The sequence below is a fragment of the Corvus brachyrhynchos genome, unplaced genomic scaffold (genome assembly GCF_000691975.1).
Source record: "Corvus brachyrhynchos isolate BGI_N302 unplaced genomic scaffold, ASM69197v1 scaffold101, whole genome shotgun sequence".
Classification (NCBI taxonomy): domain Eukaryota; kingdom Metazoa; phylum Chordata; class Aves; order Passeriformes; family Corvidae; genus Corvus; species Corvus brachyrhynchos.
Genome location: NW_008237239.1, coordinates 7,256,315 through 7,277,432, shown reverse-complemented (window position 1 = coordinate 7,277,432; position 21,118 = coordinate 7,256,315). Strand labels below are relative to the sequence as shown.

Genomic DNA, 21,118 nt, shown 5'->3' with positions numbered 1-21,118 from the left:
TTTTTTATTCTTTTTTATTAAATGGAATGTGGAACAGCAGTATTAATGCCGTTTCATTGCAGAACAGGGGAAAAAAAGATCAGTGAATAACTTTCTCTTCCATACTGGGGAAAAAGCTCATTAATGAGTTCACTGAACACAAACTAGAACTGAAAAATTGCTGTCCTAACCATCTCAAAATGCTCCTGAACCACTCATGTTAATAAAGACAAAAAAATAAGAGTGATAAGGTGATTTTATAAAATAAAAGTACTGCATTACTACAGCTGGTTAGCTTGATATCTAACTCAGGGAAAGGAGATTTTGGCAATAAAGAGAAAGAGAATTCATCAGTATCATTCAAGAGTCCTTTGATGAGCTAAGTGAATAAACAAAACACCAGGACATGTAATAGACTTCTGTCAGGTCCATCATCCGATGTGCTCCAATTAGAAAGAAGTGCAAGGTTAACACAAACACTCCAACAAGCCTAGGCTGGGCTGTCATGACTTCCAAGTAACTTCAGCATCTGAAGTAGTGAAGTCAAAATGATTAAACAGAATTCTGTTTTTAAAAGAATTCTGCCAGAACTTGTACTAAGGCTTGATACTAGTCTGTATTTTGCTGATGAGCTTCAGACCACTGGTAAGTGCCATGAAAAGCAAAGCAGCTGCATGTCGGGGCTGAAGCAGTAAGAAAAACCAATCTTCCTTGGTCAGTTAAGAAGAAGGGAGGGGGAGGAGAAAAAACCAACCAACCAAATAAAAAGAAAAGAGATTATACTTTTCCATGGAGTTCCACACAAAAAAAGAGAAAAAAACTCAAACCAAACCACCCTCAGGGAATGCAGGACATGGGACTAAAATACAAGAAATAGAAGTCAGTATCATCAATGTCAAGAAATTTTTTTTTTCTTCTCCTCCTCAGCTTCCAGTGTATTACAGTAAAAAGATAAAACAAGCTGTGTATTTCTAAGCAGGATAACACTGAGTAGCAGCTCTCTGGACCAGACAGATTTTCAAACACTAAAGAATTTTAACACTTTTCAAAAGGATTTTTGAGCTAACTTAGCTTATCAAAAGAAAATCAAGTTGAGATGACTAGCATGAGATATCTCCATGACAAGAAAATAAGATAACAGGGCTGTAACACTGACATAAAGAGATACAGAAAGTTTCAGCTTAAAAGTGAAAGTTTTAAGCATGACTGTGTTCAATCAGTGGAAATCATCTTTCAGAAAGTTTATGTTGTCCTCAAAATAAACCATCTGAATTAGTCAGTGAGATGCTCATTATCAGACACTCCTAGCATTCAGAAATTAAATGATCAAAAAATCTACTCTTGCCTTAAACCTCAGAATACCACAGTAACTCCGCTCAGTCAATTGTGCATAAAATGGGTAACAATTCAGTGCACTCCTCTGTGACTGGGATAGATGCACAGGGCTATAGGGTGCATTTAGAAGCAAATGCATTAATCAGAACATATTTGAAAAACATTCCAAACAGGAACACTTTTTAGCCATTATTATATTGAAAGAGTATTAGTTTACAGGTAAAACAAAGTTGCACGTTGCTATGTAGGCTTTGCATGGCATCACTCTTACTAAGAAATGCTGCTTCTCATATCACAGCATATAATATATAAAATAAGAGTATTTTTAGCTCACCTCACTCTTCAGAGAAGACTAGAGATGGAATCTCATTTAAAGATCTTGCTGCATTTGATTGTGTGTAACCTCTACTCAACAGCAAGCAATATCAAACCAAGAATTATTCAAGGGTTACACCCTTATATCCTTCCATGCATTACTAAGTCATTGAGATTGGTAGGAAAAAAATTAAAGATGTTCTTAAAACAAAAGAATTGTGCATTTTAGAAAGGTTTTGTTTTCTTTGAAAATGTTTTCCATTCAACCTAAAACTTTACACTATGCCTAGCATATTTCATTTAAATCAATATTTTAAATCACAATAGTTTCACTGCAAAGAGACAAAAATTAATTTCCTTCTCCACTGCAATCAACAGAGCTGTAAGTGCCTCTCTGCTAGCAACATGGCTGTTTTCACCTGTTCATGAATTGCTCTTTTCCCGTTCCTTAAACTACACAGTAACCACCACTCCTTGCTTTCCTCCCTTTTCCTAAGTTATCCTTATCCAAGAAAGAAAGGCATGCTACACTTCTGGAAGAGACTTGTTACATTGTAAACCACCCTCCCTCCCCACATAGATTTGGGGAACTTTTGTGTCAAGCCAATTATGTTGAACCCTGGAGGGTTTATGAGATTAAGGAGAAACACAACACTATCCTAGAATTTTGTAAATATCTGCATATAAAAAAGAAACAAAGTGTCACCAAAACTTGATTTCCTGTCCTATGCTTATGGAACAAGCCCACTAACTTGGCCTCCACTGCTAAAAATCATTTGTAGCATTAAGTTATGGCAAGTACCTCTCCAAAGGAGGTGACAGTTCTTAGTTTTTAAGATATTATATTTACAATCAACCTTTTAAGCTGCTTGAGGAAACAGGCTAATTGTTTCTGTAATGCTTTATATTATGATTTGGTACTCCTGTAAATTTTGGCCCATTGTGAATAACGTCAGCTTATTTTCATGACTAAGTCACACTACAGTTACAAGGAGTTTCTTCCCCTTAGGGTGCCTCATGAAAATTTACATGCATATACTTTATGCATAATATGTAGCTGTAAGAAAAATGTGAAAAAAAACCCTCTAAGAAATGCTGCTGGCAGCATATAATTTACAAAAGAAACAACTGAAAAGAATGGGAATGGGTTGACTCTCCAAAGAATTATTGTTCGATACATTAAATATGAGACAGTACTGAAAGTGAGACTTAAGAAAAAAAAAAAAAAATCAGCCAATTTACCACTTACTATTCAGATGAGTGATTTTTCTCAGCCACTGTTGGTATATCGACTTTTAGTTCCAGTATACTCAACAGGAGCTGAGGACTGAACTCCTGTGGACTGAAATTCTGTAAGCATCTTGGATTAAAGACTGGGAACACGTAAAAAGGATGACTTTCCAGAGCAATCAGAATGTATGAACAAATGAAAGACTCATCAATGTGTCTCAAAACAAACACTCCTGGCTTGTTATACAGCTTTTCACCTCTCTCCTCATCTCTATGCCTGAAGAAATTAAACAAATTAGTCAAACAAGAACAGTCCTCTTGTTCTAGAATTTGTTTCATCATAGAAAACCTGTTATGGTTTCTGTATCTCACTTGAAAAATCTCAATTATATATAGTTTATTTCAATCACACGTAGTAGGGAAAAACACAGTCAAAGAGGTGAAGATGTGGCAACATTCAAGAACTCCCTTGCAAACAAGTTACTGCTGCTGTTTAAACTCAATTTTAAACTCAATGCAGAACAGTGGTTCTAAGATCATGGAATATCAGTACTTATTTCCAGATAAACTGTAGCGGATAAGAAGCTACATTTTTTTGTAAACAAGGAGTCTGAAAGCATAAAGTATTTCAAAGACCTGCTTTAGGTCAAGCAGATTTTACCACAGTAGGAAGAACCCACTGAGTAAGAGAATACAGAATCACATTCCCTCAACTAACTTCATTTCCCAAGTTCTTTCTATACAGGTTAGGTTTCAGTCACATGGCAGTTTAATTCCATAATGGAACAATGAGATTTTATTTCCTACTGTCATCTATCCTCAGAAAGTGCAATTCACACTCCCAAGCTACAAAGATGTGGCTTCTGAACTGTAAGTGGTGCCATATCTGAGCTGTTAACAAGAGGGTAGGTCCTCCACTTCCACAGGGAAAAGAGAACACAGCCCAAGGAATGATCTTTCTCAGGACAAACTAGTTACATGCAATATATGTTATTAGCTGTTTTAAGACAGACTCACCACACTCAAAACCACTAGCAGGTATAGGAACAAAACTTTCTTTATATTGAAACAATTTATCAGTGGTAAGGAAACAGAAGAGCAATGTGCAATACTCTGAAGTTAATTTTACACACAGCCAATTTTATTTCCACCCAGTAAAAAAAAATAAAAATTGTGTCAGTACTAGTCAAGAGAGGCTGACAGGTTCCCTTAATCATAGGCAAAATCTATTAAAAACAGTGTACTATTTTTTATAATTAGTAGGCTATCAAATCCTTGGAAACCAGGAATTTTAAATTGATTTTAGATTTATAGTAGTAGATATGCTTATTTTTTTCCCTAGGATAGATGAAGCTATTTCTGATTTCATAATTGAAGTTTCTTTAGTCTCTCTCTCTGCGTTTTGTATAGAAACACTTCCAAGTTGCATTAGTTTATCTGTACATCCTCTTCATACAGACTCTTTTACACAGAAAAAGAGCACACAATAAGCCCAAGGCACCAAAGTTGTTGAGAATGAAAGCTGTAATGTGAGACCTTGCTTATAGTACTTTCCACATTTGATGTTAGAAAAGGGAGTAGGTTTCAAGTGAAGAGCAAGTAAGTCCTATCTTTAAGGATGTTCTACCTTGTATTTACTGTAATACATACAAAGGCTTCTTGAAATCTGTTACTGCACAAAGATAAAGTCATAAAATTAACTTGTGTTAGACTGTTATGGATAATTTGAAATAAAATCTAAAGGGAAGAAGGTCCATTAAAAAAGATATCAGAAAAGGTGTTAAAGTTCAGGTGTGATTTATTTTCATGAAGCTTCCATGTACTAGATGCTTAGAAGAGATGGAAAAAAAAAGCAGCTGAAATGATAGGTAACAGACAAAGGTGCAATTCAGACACACTAGAGGAAGTTGGAGAATTATGCTGAGTTAAGAATTCTTTTTTCAACAGTTTTGCTCACAGAAGCAAGAAAGAAAAGCATCAGTGAGCTGCCTGAAAGTGCTGTTGTGACTGTGACTTACAGGAATTGACTCTGGGATCGTGCTGGAGGAGTTGTAAGGCCCATAAAGGAAGGCTGGTGTGTACTCATCTGTCACAGCGCTGTGAAAGCTGCTTTGGCTGCTCAGGTTGTTGCCACTACTGCTGCTTCTGTTGTATAAGTTGTTGTTCAGTTCATGGTTTTTCCTGTGTGGGAGCTGCAAGCTGCCATTCAGGTGACTGGAGATATGGCTTACAGAAAAACCTGTCCTAGAGGACGATGATGTCATTTTGCTCTCATCATCATCTGAAGCAGCATACAGGTTCCCTAGAGAACTGGCTAGTCTGGAGCTTATGGAAACGCTGAATGGAAAACACATGCAGGGAAAAAAAATATACACAAGGTATGTAGAGATATATACAAAAAATGTAACAGACAATTCAGAAGACATTAGGTGAATAACACAGATTCTTCTGAAAGAATCTGTGTTTGCACAGAGGCTCATTTTTTAGCTCCCAAGTAATGAAAAGCAGAATTCTTTGTCAGGGTTTTGCTTATTCAAGCACTACACCATGGCCAGCTTTCACCTCTGTCAAACCATACACACATGCAGGAGATGGTGTTAAAAGGTTTAGGCAGTATTTGATTAACCCTGAAGTACTTTGTGTAGATGGAACAGTTTAAGAACTCCTCCTCCGTTTCTTGAAATCAGTTTTGTGATACAAGCCTCCAAGTAACCAAGAAATTACATGATAAATAGAATAGAAATAGGGTGTCCTGAAATATCTCAAGCTGGTTATTCTCTTCAGGCAAACATTTCTGCACATAGTTATTAAAAATGCACCAGTCATTCTGAGTGTCATTTAACACATATAATTACTTAGAACAATAGTAATAATGGAAATAAATAGTAATAAAAAAATGGTTCATTAAAAAAATGGTATTAATTACCACTCAGTATTCTGAGAGTACTAGTATAGAGACTTGTGGGAATACCTGCAAAACATCTATAAACTGAGATAAGTGAAAAAAACCAAAACAACCCACTTGAGCAATGCAATACTGTGTCTGATGACACAATCTCAATAAAACTCTCAGACCAGTGGGATAGATTTTGGGTTTTGCTTGTTTTTTAAATCTGTAGGCAACTAAAGTTTGGCTAGTGGAACAGCACATCATTCTGTAAGTAAATTTAAGCCTTCTTATAGCCAAGAACAGCAAGCGCTTCATAGACTGCAGATGTGCTGACAACCACTGCAGGATACAGTAAGCATTTATACCAAAATGAGAAGAAGAAAAAAAACCTTTTAAGGTTAGAGCCTGAGGACGTGGAAAGTCTGCTTATTCTTTCTGCAGATGGTGAAGTAACTGCCATCACTCGGGAGGCCTTCAGAGGAGATATGGACCCTTCTGGGCTACCTGAAGTATTCAATCTAAAAAGAGCGCAGAGTTCCAGTGAGAAGCAAGATTTTGTAATATACCTCTCAAACACACAAGCCTTTCAGTACACAGACTGGTATTTTAAAAAGTGTGAATTTTCAAGTCTGAGAGCTCAACAGCAAAAATTCAAGTTTGCCTTTTAAAACATCTTTTTCAAAAAAAAACTTTGCAGATATCCCACTCCAAGTATTTCCACAGCTGCACCTTATTAAACAGTTACAGGCTACTTTTCGCCTTGATAATTTATGAAGGCCAAGTGTCCATTTTTTATAGATTTACTGTAAATTTTATCATAAATTTTAGAACTTAAAGTGTAAATTTGAGTAGGAGTACTTTTTGAGCTTATAGAGCAAGTATGAGTAGAAAAAACCAAAACTGTAGGTTTCAAGAGGTCATCATCATTTCCAAATGAACATTTTCCCTAAGTTGCACAGAACATGCAGCTCTTTTTAGGGTGGGATTTTTAATGACAAAATGCTCCATGTGTTGATAATAAGCTGTATGTACGTTACACAGGACTACTCAAATTGTTACTGTTATGGCTGTCCACATTAATTAAAAAAATTAATTTTCTCCAACCCTAGACCAGGAGATACAACAATGGATGAAAGGATGAAAAAACTTGGGTACAGATCTCCAACTACAAGCACGGAAGGAAAATGACATTGAGCAGCTTTAATTACACACCAAGAAAGGGTAAAACATTTATTTCCACTGCTAGCCATCTGGAGTAATTCAACTCAAAAATTCAGGTCATGAAACTGAAAAATGTGCTCTTTTTAGTATTAACGCTTGATAACGATAGTAATTTTGTCCTACATATTGTATTTTAGATTCAATGGGGTAAGGCATGCAATTGGCAGGTGTTTAAAAACGTTTGTTACCTGCCTGTGCTCAGAAGCCTGAAATAGTTATCACATCAATTGATTAGCAATGATCCAAAACACTGGAAATTAAGATCCTAGTCAAGTGATACACATTTAGAAAAAAATTTTAAAGTCAATACCTGAAGGGTTGTGATATTGACCTGGTGTGCAGTTTCATGTCTTGCAGCCTGAAGAAACAAAAGCAGTAAACTTTATCCAAGGATAAAACGCCTTTCCCCTCTGCCAAACATATCTGCATGTCTCAGGTTGGCTTAAAATATAAAAATAAGAGTTAGAATTATTGAAAATCAGTGTTTTAATTTACAGTTAAAGAACAGAGAGTTACTTCAGGTTTAATTTCACAGTTCACATTTTTACTGGATCTGAAAAATTCTAAATTTATATAAGGAGTATAGAAAAGTAATTACAGAAAGACAACTAAGTTCGATTAAAAATATTTTGTTCAAGTCATATGTTCTAAAATGCTAGATTTAAATTCGAAGATTTTGAAGTATTTTTTACATTATCTTTTAGTGCTACACAGTAAGAAGGTACCCCTAAACAGGGAGACAGATGGCAAAAAAGGAGAGAAGGAAACGATTAACAAACCAAATCTGCAACTAATAGATACATACCTGGAGTAATTTCCACCACAAAAGGTGGTACAGGTAGTACCACTGCCTTAAACAAGATCATGTACTTGCCACACAGATCTGATAGCATGGACTGAATTTAAAATTGCACATCACTTCAGAATGGTATCATTACCTCAGAGCTCCAGTTGTAGCAGAACAAGGCCGTCTCCGACTTTTTAAGGCATTAAGCTTATCTCCCTGTGTCATGCCATTCTGAGCTTCCACATCTGCTTTGTCTTCAGAATCATTCTGGGAAACACAAAAGTATGCAAGCAAGGGAATCTATCAAATCCTAGGAGCAGTGTAGTTTCAAAGTACTGAGCATCTCCTTCACAAAGATGAGAATCCAGAAGGCTGATCTACCATCCTCCGCAGATGCGGCACTACCCTTTGCATAGTTCTGGTACATTTAATGTGCCTCTGTACAAACATACTCACACAGGACTTTTGCAGAATCTGACCTTAAAGACAGTTCAGGATGCTCAAGCCTAATGCCAGCATTCGTTTACTTCAAGGAAGTTTGTTTTTATAGAACATGAACTTTCTTCGTAACTATTTTTAAAGTTGTCAGCAACACGCAAGGGAAACAGTAACACAAAATTTTGCTATGCACAAGGAAGGAAGAAATTTAAATAAAGCTGTGTCCCACAAGAGGAGCTAAAAAATCAACTTAACTAAATTACTAGATTTAAAAAATAAAAACCTGAAAGTTCTTATGTTCTCTGCAAAAGTAAGTTTTGGAAAAAATTTCCCCATGTGAACTTAATAAGGAATATAGGATGAACACATTTTAGAGTTTTATCCTCATTTCTTCTAGCTTTAGAAAATATTATAAACTCTAAGATATATTAAAAGTGTATGCCAACACTGTTTCAATACCTATTTATAATTTCAGATTGGTCTCAAAACACTTTTTTAAGACCCAACTATTATGGAGAGACAGTATCTTATGTAGCAGAGAAATACAGAAGTAACACAAAGCAAGAGAAGAACTGATTTTCTTTTTCCAGATGAAAACAAACTTATACCAGTTACACTTCATTTGACCTCAGATGGAGTATTTTTATTACTGCAGTTCGTTTCGTACTTAAGTGAACTCACTGCTCTGCATAAAACAGAACAATAGTTTCTGCCATTAACCAACATAAAGGACTGACAGAAGTAATATGATAGAAGTTAATTAAATGATATGATAGTCTAACTGTAGGAAATATATATTAATTATATATAATATTTCACTATAGGAAAACATAAATAGCTTAGCTAGATTTCATTGCAGATTACATGCTAGGCCATTGTTACCTATCATCCAGCCACAATGCTGATGAATTTTGTTTCACTGTCTCTACCAGCCCACCAGTTACTGCATTTAGCTGTCCTCTCTTCTGATTCTTTGACATCATAAATTTCTGGGACTGGGAAAATTACTTTGTTTTGAGATTCTAGAGTTACTAGAACTAGATTCTAGTTAATGAGGTCTTGAGATACAACCAAATACCCAAAAAGATAATAAGTTAAATGTTTTGAAAACTGAATGTTGAACAGCTTTAATATGACATCTGTAAGAAAGTGAAATACAGGGAAACAGCATCTTTACAGAAATGCATTTAAAATACTCTTCCAGATTATCATATATGCTTATTTTAATTTATACTAGTAACTACATGAAAAATATGCCCACTACATGCCTGGTCTTCTACATCAAGCAAACGGTTCCATCAGGAACCTAAAACCTCTTTCGTCATTACAGACCTCAGGAGGGATTAACCAAATGCATAGTTCCTCTAGACTGTTTTTTATACATAATGTAAGAAACTACAGTTTTAGATTTTTACTAGTCTGGAAACAAAACTATGTTCACTTCAATTCAGACTTCATGCCTGTGCTCCCAAAATATAACTGTAAAGTCCTTAACCTAAACCTACACATCACCTCATCTTTAACACTGTGATAAAAGAATCGACATTTATACACTCCCGCATTATTAGTTAAAAACTTGGACTACACGGAATTTTTTATTTCCGGGAGGAAAGCTGACTTTTTGTTTTCCTTCATTCTCAGAAAAACAACTTAAAATCCTGAGAGAATGACTTGGAATAATGCAAACCTTCTGAACCCTGAAAAATTACCTGTAACAGTTTTAAATATTATTTATCTTTCTTCTTTTTTTTTTAAGTGGAGATTTGTTCTAATTATGACCTCTAAAAAAGTTAATCTGAGAAAAACCAATCTAATACTAATATAAGCCTAAAAAAGCTGGAAATCTAGAAGTTATCTACAGCTAGTTATTAAAAGCTCAGCTTCAGTCTGCTTGAAATTTTTCCTAAGAACACTTACCTCCTTGTATTGATCCAAGTCTTGCACTTTATTCAGAGTGTCACTGATGGAAATGTCATTCAAGCTACAAAGAACTCTGTTAATGTTTGCATCAATTCCTCGCTGGTTCTGCTTTGATCGGATGAGATCTCCCTCCAGCCATAACATTGCTTGCTTCCTTCAGGATACAAAACCAAAGCCATTCATATCAACAGATGTGCATACACATAAAAAAACCATATGAAAACATGCCACACTTACAGATTGCCAATATTTGAACCTTCTGTACATTTTCATCTGGAAAAAAATCTACATGTCTATCACAAAATTTTTAAAAACTCCAGACTTAAAAACAGCAACAAAAAACCCTTCAAGATCACCAAACGAGTCTGTAGTCACCACACAGTACTAAAACTTCATTCCACCAAATCTTTCTGGAGAAAGGGGTTAACTAAACAGGAATTTGCAATCATATTTTAAAGGCCTTTAAAACACAACTTAAAAAATAATATTAAACAATGCTTTTATATACATCACGTGTAGCATAAATGATGCTACAGAACTTTGCAACTTACTAGGGTCAGTTTTCTGGATACAGATATTGTGCAGTGAAACTGCAGCTGACCTGTGATGTGCAAGTGGATGTATTCATGTAAAGTTCAACAGGATTCCAATATTGACTCAGAAACTGAAAGAATATATCCTTCACACAGGTGGTAAAATAATAACAATTTAATTGCTACAATGTGAATGGGCAGAGCAGACTTTCTGGATGAGGCTGCATTATTCCTTGTCAAGGATGCTTGCTGGGTAGGTACCAGTCGTGCTAGTTCCATCCAAGAACTGAGACCCTATTACATACTATTGAAACAAAATTAATTCCTACACTGAACAGAAAAAAAAAATAATGAAATCAGAATCTACTTTCACTGGAAACTTTTCTTGTTCAGAAACAAAATATTACGTCAAAGCTTAAGAGCAAGGCGATCTGAGCCAACTGTCTTAAGCTTGATCAATAATAAATGCAAAAGGTAAGCACTTCCAGAAAAATTCCACTACATCCCAAGAAAACATCATGAGAATGAGAACAAAAGGGTGGGGGGAGGAGAGGGAATACCACTTAGTCCACCTAACGGAAGTAGCCTAGAAAACATGCTTGAATTTAAATACCTTTGAAATCTGTCACGATTAATTGCATACACAGTAACAAATTGATTTGATACACACTTAAGTGGAAGAGTTTCTATAAAAAAACCAAAACTAGTCAAACTTCCCTTATCAAACCTCAAAGAACCTAAGAGATTAAGCTTTGACACCTATAAAGTTTCGGAGATCGAAACTGCAAGATTTTACCTTTTTGTCAGATTCAACTTTGCAGCCCTGAGGGCAAGACATTTGATACTAGGAAGATGTAACTGACACTCTTTTCCAATCCCATGCTGACACCACTGGTGACATTGCTTGAATTTTGTTTGATTTTCAAAACAGGTATCTACTACCCTTAGGAGAGTAGAAAATTCTTACTGAACAACACTACAGCTCTTAGCTGTGAATAATGTAGGTAGATCTGAAGGATCTTTGCCTATCTATAAAATCAAGCCAACTATTCATTCAATCAAACCAACAAAGGACATGAGCCTTGTTTTTCCTATCTTGTAAGTAAACAGCACTTACGATTTACATTACCTACTACCTTTCTTGTAATTTTGCTCTATTGTGCAAATTATTTTTAAGAGTGTATCCAAGCATCAGCACTGTCTGAAAAAGACTAATCTGCCTCCAGTAAACACCTGTGGTATGTCAAAGTTTGTGATCTGCAGTATTTTGAATAATGGCAAGCCACCTCTCAGAGTAGTGTCCATTTAGTTGCACTGGAAATTAAATAAATTTATGCTCATTCATGCCCAATTTCTCTTATGAATTACAGTAATACCTCTTTCTCTCCAATATCCTATGGATTTTAAGATGCGAGTGCATCGATGCATCTTTTACTCTATTTACACAGTATCTAGCAGAGCTGATGAATTCTCTTTTTCCTACTTGGAGTGGGCTTTCTTAAATGTTTGCTCCCATAATAGTGAAAATGCCTCCAAGTAAATATCATCCTGCCATCAGCTCAAATATATCAGCATAACCACTGTAACAGTAAATGCACAACACAGAAACCACTGATACTAAACTTACTGACTACATCACTATCATTCATTTCCAGTCAGGATCAAATATGAAGCTGTATTAAAACCATACATTTGTTTGACTACAACTACCAGCTCCAAATCAGAAATGTATTATACAATATCCTAAAGAATCTGATGGAGATCATAAGCTTTCTACGCCAAGTACTTACTTAATCTTTAGTTTATTATTAATAAAGAAAAAACATACAAATTATACCATTTTAGGATTAATTTTAAGTGCCACACATGATAAAGTATTTAAAGACTATTCTTTTGATGCTAATATTTAATAAATCCTATCTGTTGATTTAATCTTTTGTCCACATCTGTCCACTTCAACACATTTGTCTAAGTCCTAAATTCCCCAGAACAGAAATCTGCAGTCTTGAGGCCCTGTGCCCCTTTAAGGGGTCAAAATGAAAAGTTCTGGTCTAGAACTCCAGAGAAGCTGACTGCTTCTGAGTAACTCAGATTTCAATCCCCCATTAACTAACCTTAAATATATTTAACAGGCAATAACATACAGATGTCAGTAGACAAATCAGATCCTATAAATAGTGCAAGATGGATAGGGATGGAAAGGAGCAAAGAAGGTGTGTGTGTGTGTACATATATATATATACATACTCTTCCAAGAAGTGTTGCTGGGGTCCTATAATAGAGCCTGGGCGACATATTCTTATCCAAGCAATGGCTTCAGCATGTGTGAACTTGTAGTGCTTCATTATGTAGCAGGCAATCAGTGTTCCTGTTCTCCCCAGGCCAGCTATAGAAACACAAGTATCAACAGCCACATATGAAGTAATGAGCATTCCATAATTATCAGATAAAAGTATAGGCTATAAGAAAACTTCCATGCACTGTTATTCACCATATTAGTATCTGAAGAAAGAATTTCTGATTCAGTGTCCTATTTATCACATAATTCAATTTCAATGCTGTAGATACAAATATTTCATACTTAGAAAAAGTGTTTAAAAGAACACCTACAACAGCAATCACTCGTGGCACTTGAACAATTCTACTCCAAACTTTGTTTAAAAAAAAGGCCAATATTTTTAAAAAAAGCTGTGATCAAGCTGGATACCAGCTTTATATTTACAATACCAGTAAAAAAACATAATCAAAGTACCTTTGAGGGGCCAACACACGTACCTAAAAACTGTGGTGCAAATACAAGTCACATCTCAGAGCGACCTTTTTCTTTTTGAAAAGCAAGCTTTTTCTTTTTGAATCAGTTTTGTTGTGAAACCAACACATAAAACTATTCACTGCAATGTGTATAAACAGCAATGACTGTTGACTAGTGTATAATTTTAGGTATCAATAGCTTAAAATAATTTAACTCATTGCCCAATGTTTTCAAGGGGACAGAGACACAGAAAAATTAGCTTTTACTATCAGTAAAATCTCAAACTACAGAGTGAGAATTAATCTCTTTCTAGCTCTGTGTCTCATCTACTAGTAAAGTGTTTCCCCATTTAAACTTTTTCCCACAAATACAGTATTTGCAATTTACAGTCTCACAGTAGCCTACTATTTATGTACCAACTATCCAAATGGAAACTCTCTAAGCAGCCAGACATCTCTGCTGACAATTCTACACACAACTACAAGCTCTTCACATTTAACCAATAACTAAATCTTGCTCTGATAAAAGTAAAAATGATTTAGATAGAAGGATGAAGGTAGAAGTTCACACATAGTGAGCTTCCATAACTGTAGCTTGGAAGACAAGCTCTGAAGATTCATTTAAAAAGAGAAGTATTGATTTCAGTTCTTTGCTCCAACATTCTGCTAATGTACAAACTTTCCATTACAATCCTTTGCAATTAACTGTTCTATATCATCTGAGACAAGCACTTTCTAGTGTGAAAGCAGTGCTCAGAACACCTCCGCAATGTAACTCGGCCTGAGTTAACTGTTGATTTAACACCGGAGAGGATTATTTAGGATGGTGTAAAAACTAAAAAAAACAAGATTGCTGGTTTGCTTACTAAATGGTCAGATAAAAGACCAAAAATATTTCAGTGTAAAAAGCACATCTCTAACTCACTACTACTACTATGTTATATTCCCTTAGCACCTAACCCTGGAGAGTAACAACCTACTAATAACCTCCTGCTAATCAATAGTTTACACTCTCATTTAGCCAATTAGCAGATGTCCAGCTTATTAATGCCAGAATTTCTGGGTTCTACCCACAGTAACAACTTGTTGGCATATAAACCTATTTATCTTTCATATGCATATCTACTGGTCATGGGAAAATTATGAATAACATTATTTTTGCTTCTGATCAGGCAAGACATTCATCTCCACAATGTCCTTACACAATTCTAAGCATAAATCAAGCTGAACCCTTAAAAGCCTTTGTTAATCTCTCTTGATTAAGCATGTTTTGTACATTTTCTGACTGGTTTGCTGAATTAAGCTGGTTTGAAATGCTGGCATCACAATAACTCACATCAACTTGAAATTTGGAATTCATACTCCACAGAAAAATGTAGAACAGTCAAGAAGCACAAAGAAAACCTTTTAGTGTTTTGCATTTCCTAGCCAATTATCATAATGCTGTGAAAGCATAATGCAAAAAAGAAACCTGCATCAACTAAATCTCAAGTTTTCAAGTCATATTAAAAAAAACACAGAACAATGAACAACAGATTGTCAGTTACTGCAGTACCAGTGTAGGATGTAAGGACTTCATATACATGGGAAAAGAACAAATATTTGGCATACTTTCAGTCAAGTACCATAAAGCATTATTACTCTCACGATCTGAAAGTGTTCTTAAATGCTGTGGGATTTCTGGGATAAACTCTATGGATTTATACTTATTATGAATTTCAGTCTGAGAAATCAGTAAGTGCACAAACCTTTACAATGTACAGCAATGGCACCATCAGCATTTTCACAGATATTCAGGAACCTCTGAACTATACTGTCACTTGGTGTGCTGCCATCTATGAAGAACAGATCATAATGCTCAAAACCAGCATCAGTAAAGCGTTTTGCCTCATAAATTTTTTTGTTTAGTCTTATGATTGATGTGACGTTATGCTTCTTGAAATAGGGAAAGTAGGATTCTGGTGCATGAAGAGGATAACCTATAAAAAAAATAAAGCCACAATCATTTAATGTCATAGGTTCATGAAGCTCAAGATCTCACTACTCAAAATTGTCCCTGAAACCTTTTTTGAATGATAGACATGCTAATATTAAAAATGCTTTTATACTTTATTCGTAACAGACATGTTAAGTGATAAAAAAAAATTGTCCAACAAATGTTCATGAAGACCACTTTTACTAAAAAAAGTATTAGGAGGAAAAAATTTAAAACACAGTCTATGCGAAACGCTGTACTGTCTCCCATTAAGTCCCCACTCCCCTCTGCAAGGAGGATTTATACATAAAGCTAGGGACATATATGAACTCAACACTTCAGAACAGCTGTTTATCTATAGTCAAGCTGCAGATCAAAGAATAAAAGCATGCTTAAAGAGCAAACACTGTTCATGAGGAAAATAGATTGCTGATCTATATTATGGACGAGAGAAACAGCCAAAGGATAAACTGCAGTACCAAAAATATTCTTTCTTACTGTCTTACTGTCAAGTAAGAAAGCTTTATTGCCTTGATTCTCAGTTGAGAGACAAAAGGATCCTCTAGCTGAAGACAGGGGGACAGGGAAGGGGGTCAATGACCAACCACAACACAGCTGTTCAGGACAAGTCACATATACATTAGTAAATGCAATTTGAGTCACAACATAATGTGAAAAATGTAGCTTTGTAATGTGTACTTACAAACACCTGGGAAAGGGTTACTTATAGTTATGTAACTGGATTTTAAGTGTGTTAATTTAGTAATTTTCATTTATATATATTTTATAAATAAAACACAGGTTTTCCAAATTCCATGGAACAATTTAAGTAAATTTAGAAAAAAATCTGCAAGAAAGGACTGCAACAATGATTGGGGAAGAAACCCAAATCAACCTGAATATTTGCTTTCTGGATTTTGTTTACATTTTCAGTGGACACCATGAAACTGGCAGCATTTCAGTCATAAAAGAAACATGAGAGAACAGAAGAAGGGGGTGGGGAGGGAAGGTAGATATTCAGAAAATATGCTCACATAAACAGTGGGACATGGCACAAATAATACAGACAAATTCAGAAAAAAACTGATTGTAGTATTTAAATGACTGATTTTCCTTTTAGCTGGACAAAATTTCTACTTCCCCTCTGCCAGTCAAGCTTCTCTTTTCTTTTATTCCACTAGAATCACATTCCATAGGTTCTGCACATTATCCCAAGTATCTCAAGTAGTAAAGGCAAGCTTCCTTTAAAAATCTTTTCTGGTCTGTGTTACAAAACTCTTTAACGGAGTCTTCTGTGTTTAATGCAACTCACCTTTAATTCTGCACACTTACTGTATCAGGTGGCAGGTTCCAGAAGAACAGTAAGGGACCTGAGTCTCTCAGGCACCTTGTCACTGACTGTTAGAAAAATTGAAATTCTTCTGGCAAAGAAGAATTCCAAAACTTTTTGAATTAAGTTCTATGATTGTATATAAAATGTTCACTGGATGATTATTTCTGAAGATTAAAACGGATCTATAACTCTCTATTATCTTCTGCTCATTTGCTGTGATGGTTTTACATACTGGAAAAATAAGAGCATAGCACAGCATTAAAACATACACCATACCATTTTCAAGTTTGCTTTTTGGGTGTGGTCCACTAAAAGCCAAAAATTTTCCTGGAATAATCCAGTTGAAGTCACCATTTTCCACTCGCTACAAAAATTTCAGAAGAGAAAAACATTTTAGTATCTGTATATACAAGGTAAAAAAAATTACTCATTATTTTATTTTACTCTTTATTATGTTCCTGTTGCATTAAAATGAAACACTTCAAATGTAATTAGCTAGCTTAACTCTATGGGACAAATTAACCATAAACTGCTTCTCAGATCTATCTTAATAACATGAAACGTAAACAAAATTTGCTGAAGCTTTCCAATAAAAGCAGAAAGATCCTTTATTTAAGATATTTCTCCTTGAGAAGGTTCAGTGATTTGGGACACCTATTAATAACATTGACAAACACCAACATTCTTCTATGTTTTAATCAAAAATTATGGAAAAGTGCTTGCTCATGAGGCACTAGCTAAAAACCCAGCTCACAGAAAACAAATTAAAAACCAATTAGCCTTCGAAACAATTACCCTTTCCCTGTAGAAACTGAAATTTACATATTGGCATAAGGTCTGATGAGCCGGTAACCACAGAAGAAAAGTGTAAATGAAATTAAGAGACTCGATTTTAATAAACTTTCAAACTCTGACATTTTGCATTTCTTGCTCACTTTTAAATGAAAACCTAAAAAGGCTCTTCAAATTCTGTCACTGCTGAAAATGAAAGCTTCTTTGGAAATACATAACATGAACTGTAGTTCAAAACTGCCTTCTTTTCTTTCTTTAATTGAAGACTGCTCGTTCCTCATTTGGCAATGCAGTTATTCTCAGCATGACTTTTGAGGACAAAGCACTCAGTTCAGCTGCATTATTAAGCTTGTGTTTTTAGCTCTCAGCTCATCAGAACATCCTAATGAGTGAAAGGTTCTGATAATGGACATCACTGTAATCAATTCAGCAACTGTTTGTTAGCTGAGCCCATTAGGCTTGCTCCCAACGTCCTTGCACAATGGAAACTCCTGGAGGTTACCCAGGTTGCATAAGGACTAGAGAACCAACCTTAGTGCCAAGCCAGGACCCCTGCCCCCCATTGGTAGCACAGACTGCCATCTCAGCACTGCAGCACCCCTACTCCCTTAAGGGAAGAAGTCCTGTTTAGTAAGCTAAAAATATTTTTGTATTTGTATCACCAGTTTTATTTGTGGATTAAGTTCTTTATAGTTACAGGGGTCGCAGCAAGTAATTTTAATTTTAAGCAACATGAACTACAGGTATCTCTGTATATATGTGCTCAACACTACATGCAAACACCATTATTATTAAAAAACCCAATCAGTAATTTACTTCCAGTCCAACAAAAGGGGAATTAGCTGCCTTGATAACACAGCAAGATGAAAGAACTATAAACATGAAATAAAATTTCCTTTTAGCCTGCTCCATTTAAGTCGTATGCAACTTTTGTCTACATAACCACACATCTGAAGACCTAACATAGCAAAAACCTGTAACATTTAAAGTTTTTGAAATATAGCACAGGACATAACTAAACATAAAGCTGACCACCATATGTAAAAAAAAAAAGAAGACATACCAAAAAATGGACAAAAAATTAAAGATGATTCCAAGTTCTTCCTTCTTAATCTCAGCAAGCAGCCTACTATAAACATCATTCACATATATGTACTTTTCACAAACTAAAATAAAGTTAAGACTTAAACAAGATAATGGGATAGCTTTAGTCAATTATTTTAATACTCTTTTTCAAGCAGACTAATGCCTACCATGTGTACAGAATCCCAAGAATTCCTAACTACCATTTGTTTTTAGAATAAGCTTTTTCTTTTTGTACATAGAATAAACAAAAAAGCAGCAATTTTATACTTTAAATTTTAGTTTTGTTCATTTAATTTTGGTAATCCAGCAAAGGCTATACCAATCTCTCAACCTAATCATTAGGGAACATTACAGATACAGAAATCCTCCTATAAATGCTTTCAAGTTTAGTGAAATAGGCAGTTTTGTGTTATAGACTGCCTATTGCAGGCATCTACTGTATAGATGTGCTGTCAATTAACTTTTTCCACATTTTACTCCTCTTCTGACTTCATTTTCTTGATCATTTATGAAGCATTTCAGTATGTATCTGAAATACATACAGTTATAGGAAATACTTTTAAAACTGAGATTTTCAAACTAAGCAACTTTATTCTCATTACTTCCAAGTTTTCTGAAAACTGCAATAGAGGGGAAGAATACTGGCTACAGTAAAGCAACTCAAGTTTAAAAAGAGGGTTTAATTTATATCCAAATATTTAGTACACCTCTAGTTTATATATCTTTCCACTTAACCAATAAAACTACAGGAATTTATAGTTGTTCCAAAGACAGTGTCCAATAAACTAAACGATTGTCACTGATTTCAGTAAAAACCCTTTCCCTTCCTTGGAGTGAGACACGGTAGACAAAGACCATGCAACTATTTTGGACCAGATGTATGTACACCTTCTGTGCCTGAGATTTCCTCTGCACACAGCCCAGCCCACAGGTACAGCATGGCATATTTTAAAGCTTTGCTAAAGCAATGTAGCTTGAGATAACTTTCTACTACTAGCAGATAAGGGTGCGCACGTTACGAAGTCCCAGAAGCATCTAAAGCCACAGTATCTTTGTAAGAAAGTTGGCAGAACAATGAATGACATCTATTAGCTTTCTGGGACTTTGTTAGGGAAGTATTTTGGATGTATTTCCTTTACTAGAATTCCACATAATGCATCCTTACTATAAAAAACCCTCAAAATCTGCTTAATCTATATGGCTACAAAAATCTGTCATGTATTTGGGACTAATAGGAATGGAAGAAGGAGGCTAGCAAGTGCTGAAAGAAAACATATTCTGTGGGTCAGCTGAGAGACTGTGGATCATATCCTGTGAGAATGTTGGGAAAGCATAACAGAGATCCCAGAAGGCAGAAATGCTACACGAAAACAGTAGATTTATGATACGATGCACTGAAATTGCAAGGATAGTAATCCTACATGTTCTTCACAAAGAGCATATAGGTTTCCATGTACATACCTAACATATGAACACTGGGTTTTACTTGAATTAAAATGTGTTTCCAGTAGGTTTTAAGCTGGGGGATACTGTATACTCTTATTTTAGGTAACTCAAACACATTCAATGGATTATTAAATGTACAAACCTCATAGTGTTCATATTCATCCACATCAAATGTCTTAAAGTCAAAAAATCCATGCTGCAAGGCCTAAAAGGCAACAAGGTGTCAGTTCACACTGAAATACAATGTATAATCTCATTTTATAATACTTTTTTGCGAAAAACTAAATCCCTAAGTGTTTGTGGTTGTGGATTATTGAAGCTTTTACATTAAGACAACATTACATTCTTCACAGATTAACACCACAGACAACAAGAACTCCAACAATGTCACTGAAACACAATAGGCTCATTATTTCCCCTCTGAAGACATTAGGATGGGACATACGGTTGTTGCATATCACTTAAATCGTAACATTGATTCTCCACACCCCACCATGTGGGGTTTTTTTCTGTAAGGCAGACAACAAGTTAAAAAACAATTCCCTTTTTGTCATACACTCATTCAATGATTCCTATGCCAAATGTACTTTCATACAGTCAGACATAACAAAACATCGAACACTGAGAGTTTATCGATTTTCTGCACTTAATATAATAGTCTGGTTTCACCACCATAATACCTAGGCAAAATGGCATATACATGCAGTACCATGTATAATCTGTATTTTAGTATTTCTTTTAATACACATTTCACAGGCAGAATAAAGTCCACTAGACTACATTAGACAGTATTTATTACAGGACTAAAGAAGTTTTATATTTGATTACTGTACTGTTATTAATTATGCCACTTTTGTTTTCAATATGGTTGTTATACACAAATCTTTAGTACAATTCTATGAATATGAAATTCATAGCCAAAATTTATTCCAAATTGGTGGAAGACATTTCTGCAGTATATATTTATACTGAACCTATTGCATTCTGAGAAATACAGATATTGCACAACATTCTGGAATTAAGGTGTGATAAGAACACATCACAGGTCTATGATTTAAAACCAGTAATCATCAAACTGCCATTGTTT

The 21,118-nt window shown here is 35.1% G+C and overlaps 1 protein-coding gene across 3 annotated transcripts in view; it reads right to left on the bottom strand.

Moving 5' to 3' along the window:
• Positions 1-21,118, bottom strand: part of CDC14A (cell division cycle 14A) — a 52,810-nt gene that overhangs the window by 4,728 nt on the left and 26,964 nt on the right. The window contains exons 6-14 of one of the 3 annotated variants that reach the window (XM_008630236.2): positions 20,174-20,236; positions 16,984-17,071; positions 15,148-15,378; positions 12,896-13,034; positions 10,113-10,269; positions 7,909-8,024; positions 7,281-7,328; positions 6,139-6,267; positions 4,878-5,196 (exon numbers count right to left, since the gene is read on the bottom strand). In XM_008630236.2, the coding sequence (XP_008628458.1) occupies positions 4,878-5,196; positions 6,139-6,267; positions 7,281-7,328; positions 7,909-8,024; positions 10,113-10,269; positions 12,896-13,034; positions 15,148-15,378; positions 16,984-17,071; positions 20,174-20,236 (1,290 nt within the window). The remainder of the gene's footprint in view (positions 1-4,877; positions 5,197-6,138; positions 6,268-7,280; positions 7,329-7,908; positions 8,025-10,112; positions 10,270-12,895; positions 13,035-15,147; positions 15,379-16,983; positions 17,072-20,173; positions 20,237-21,118) is intronic. The other 2 variants (XM_017729768.1, XM_017729767.1) reach the window with 2 other exon arrangements.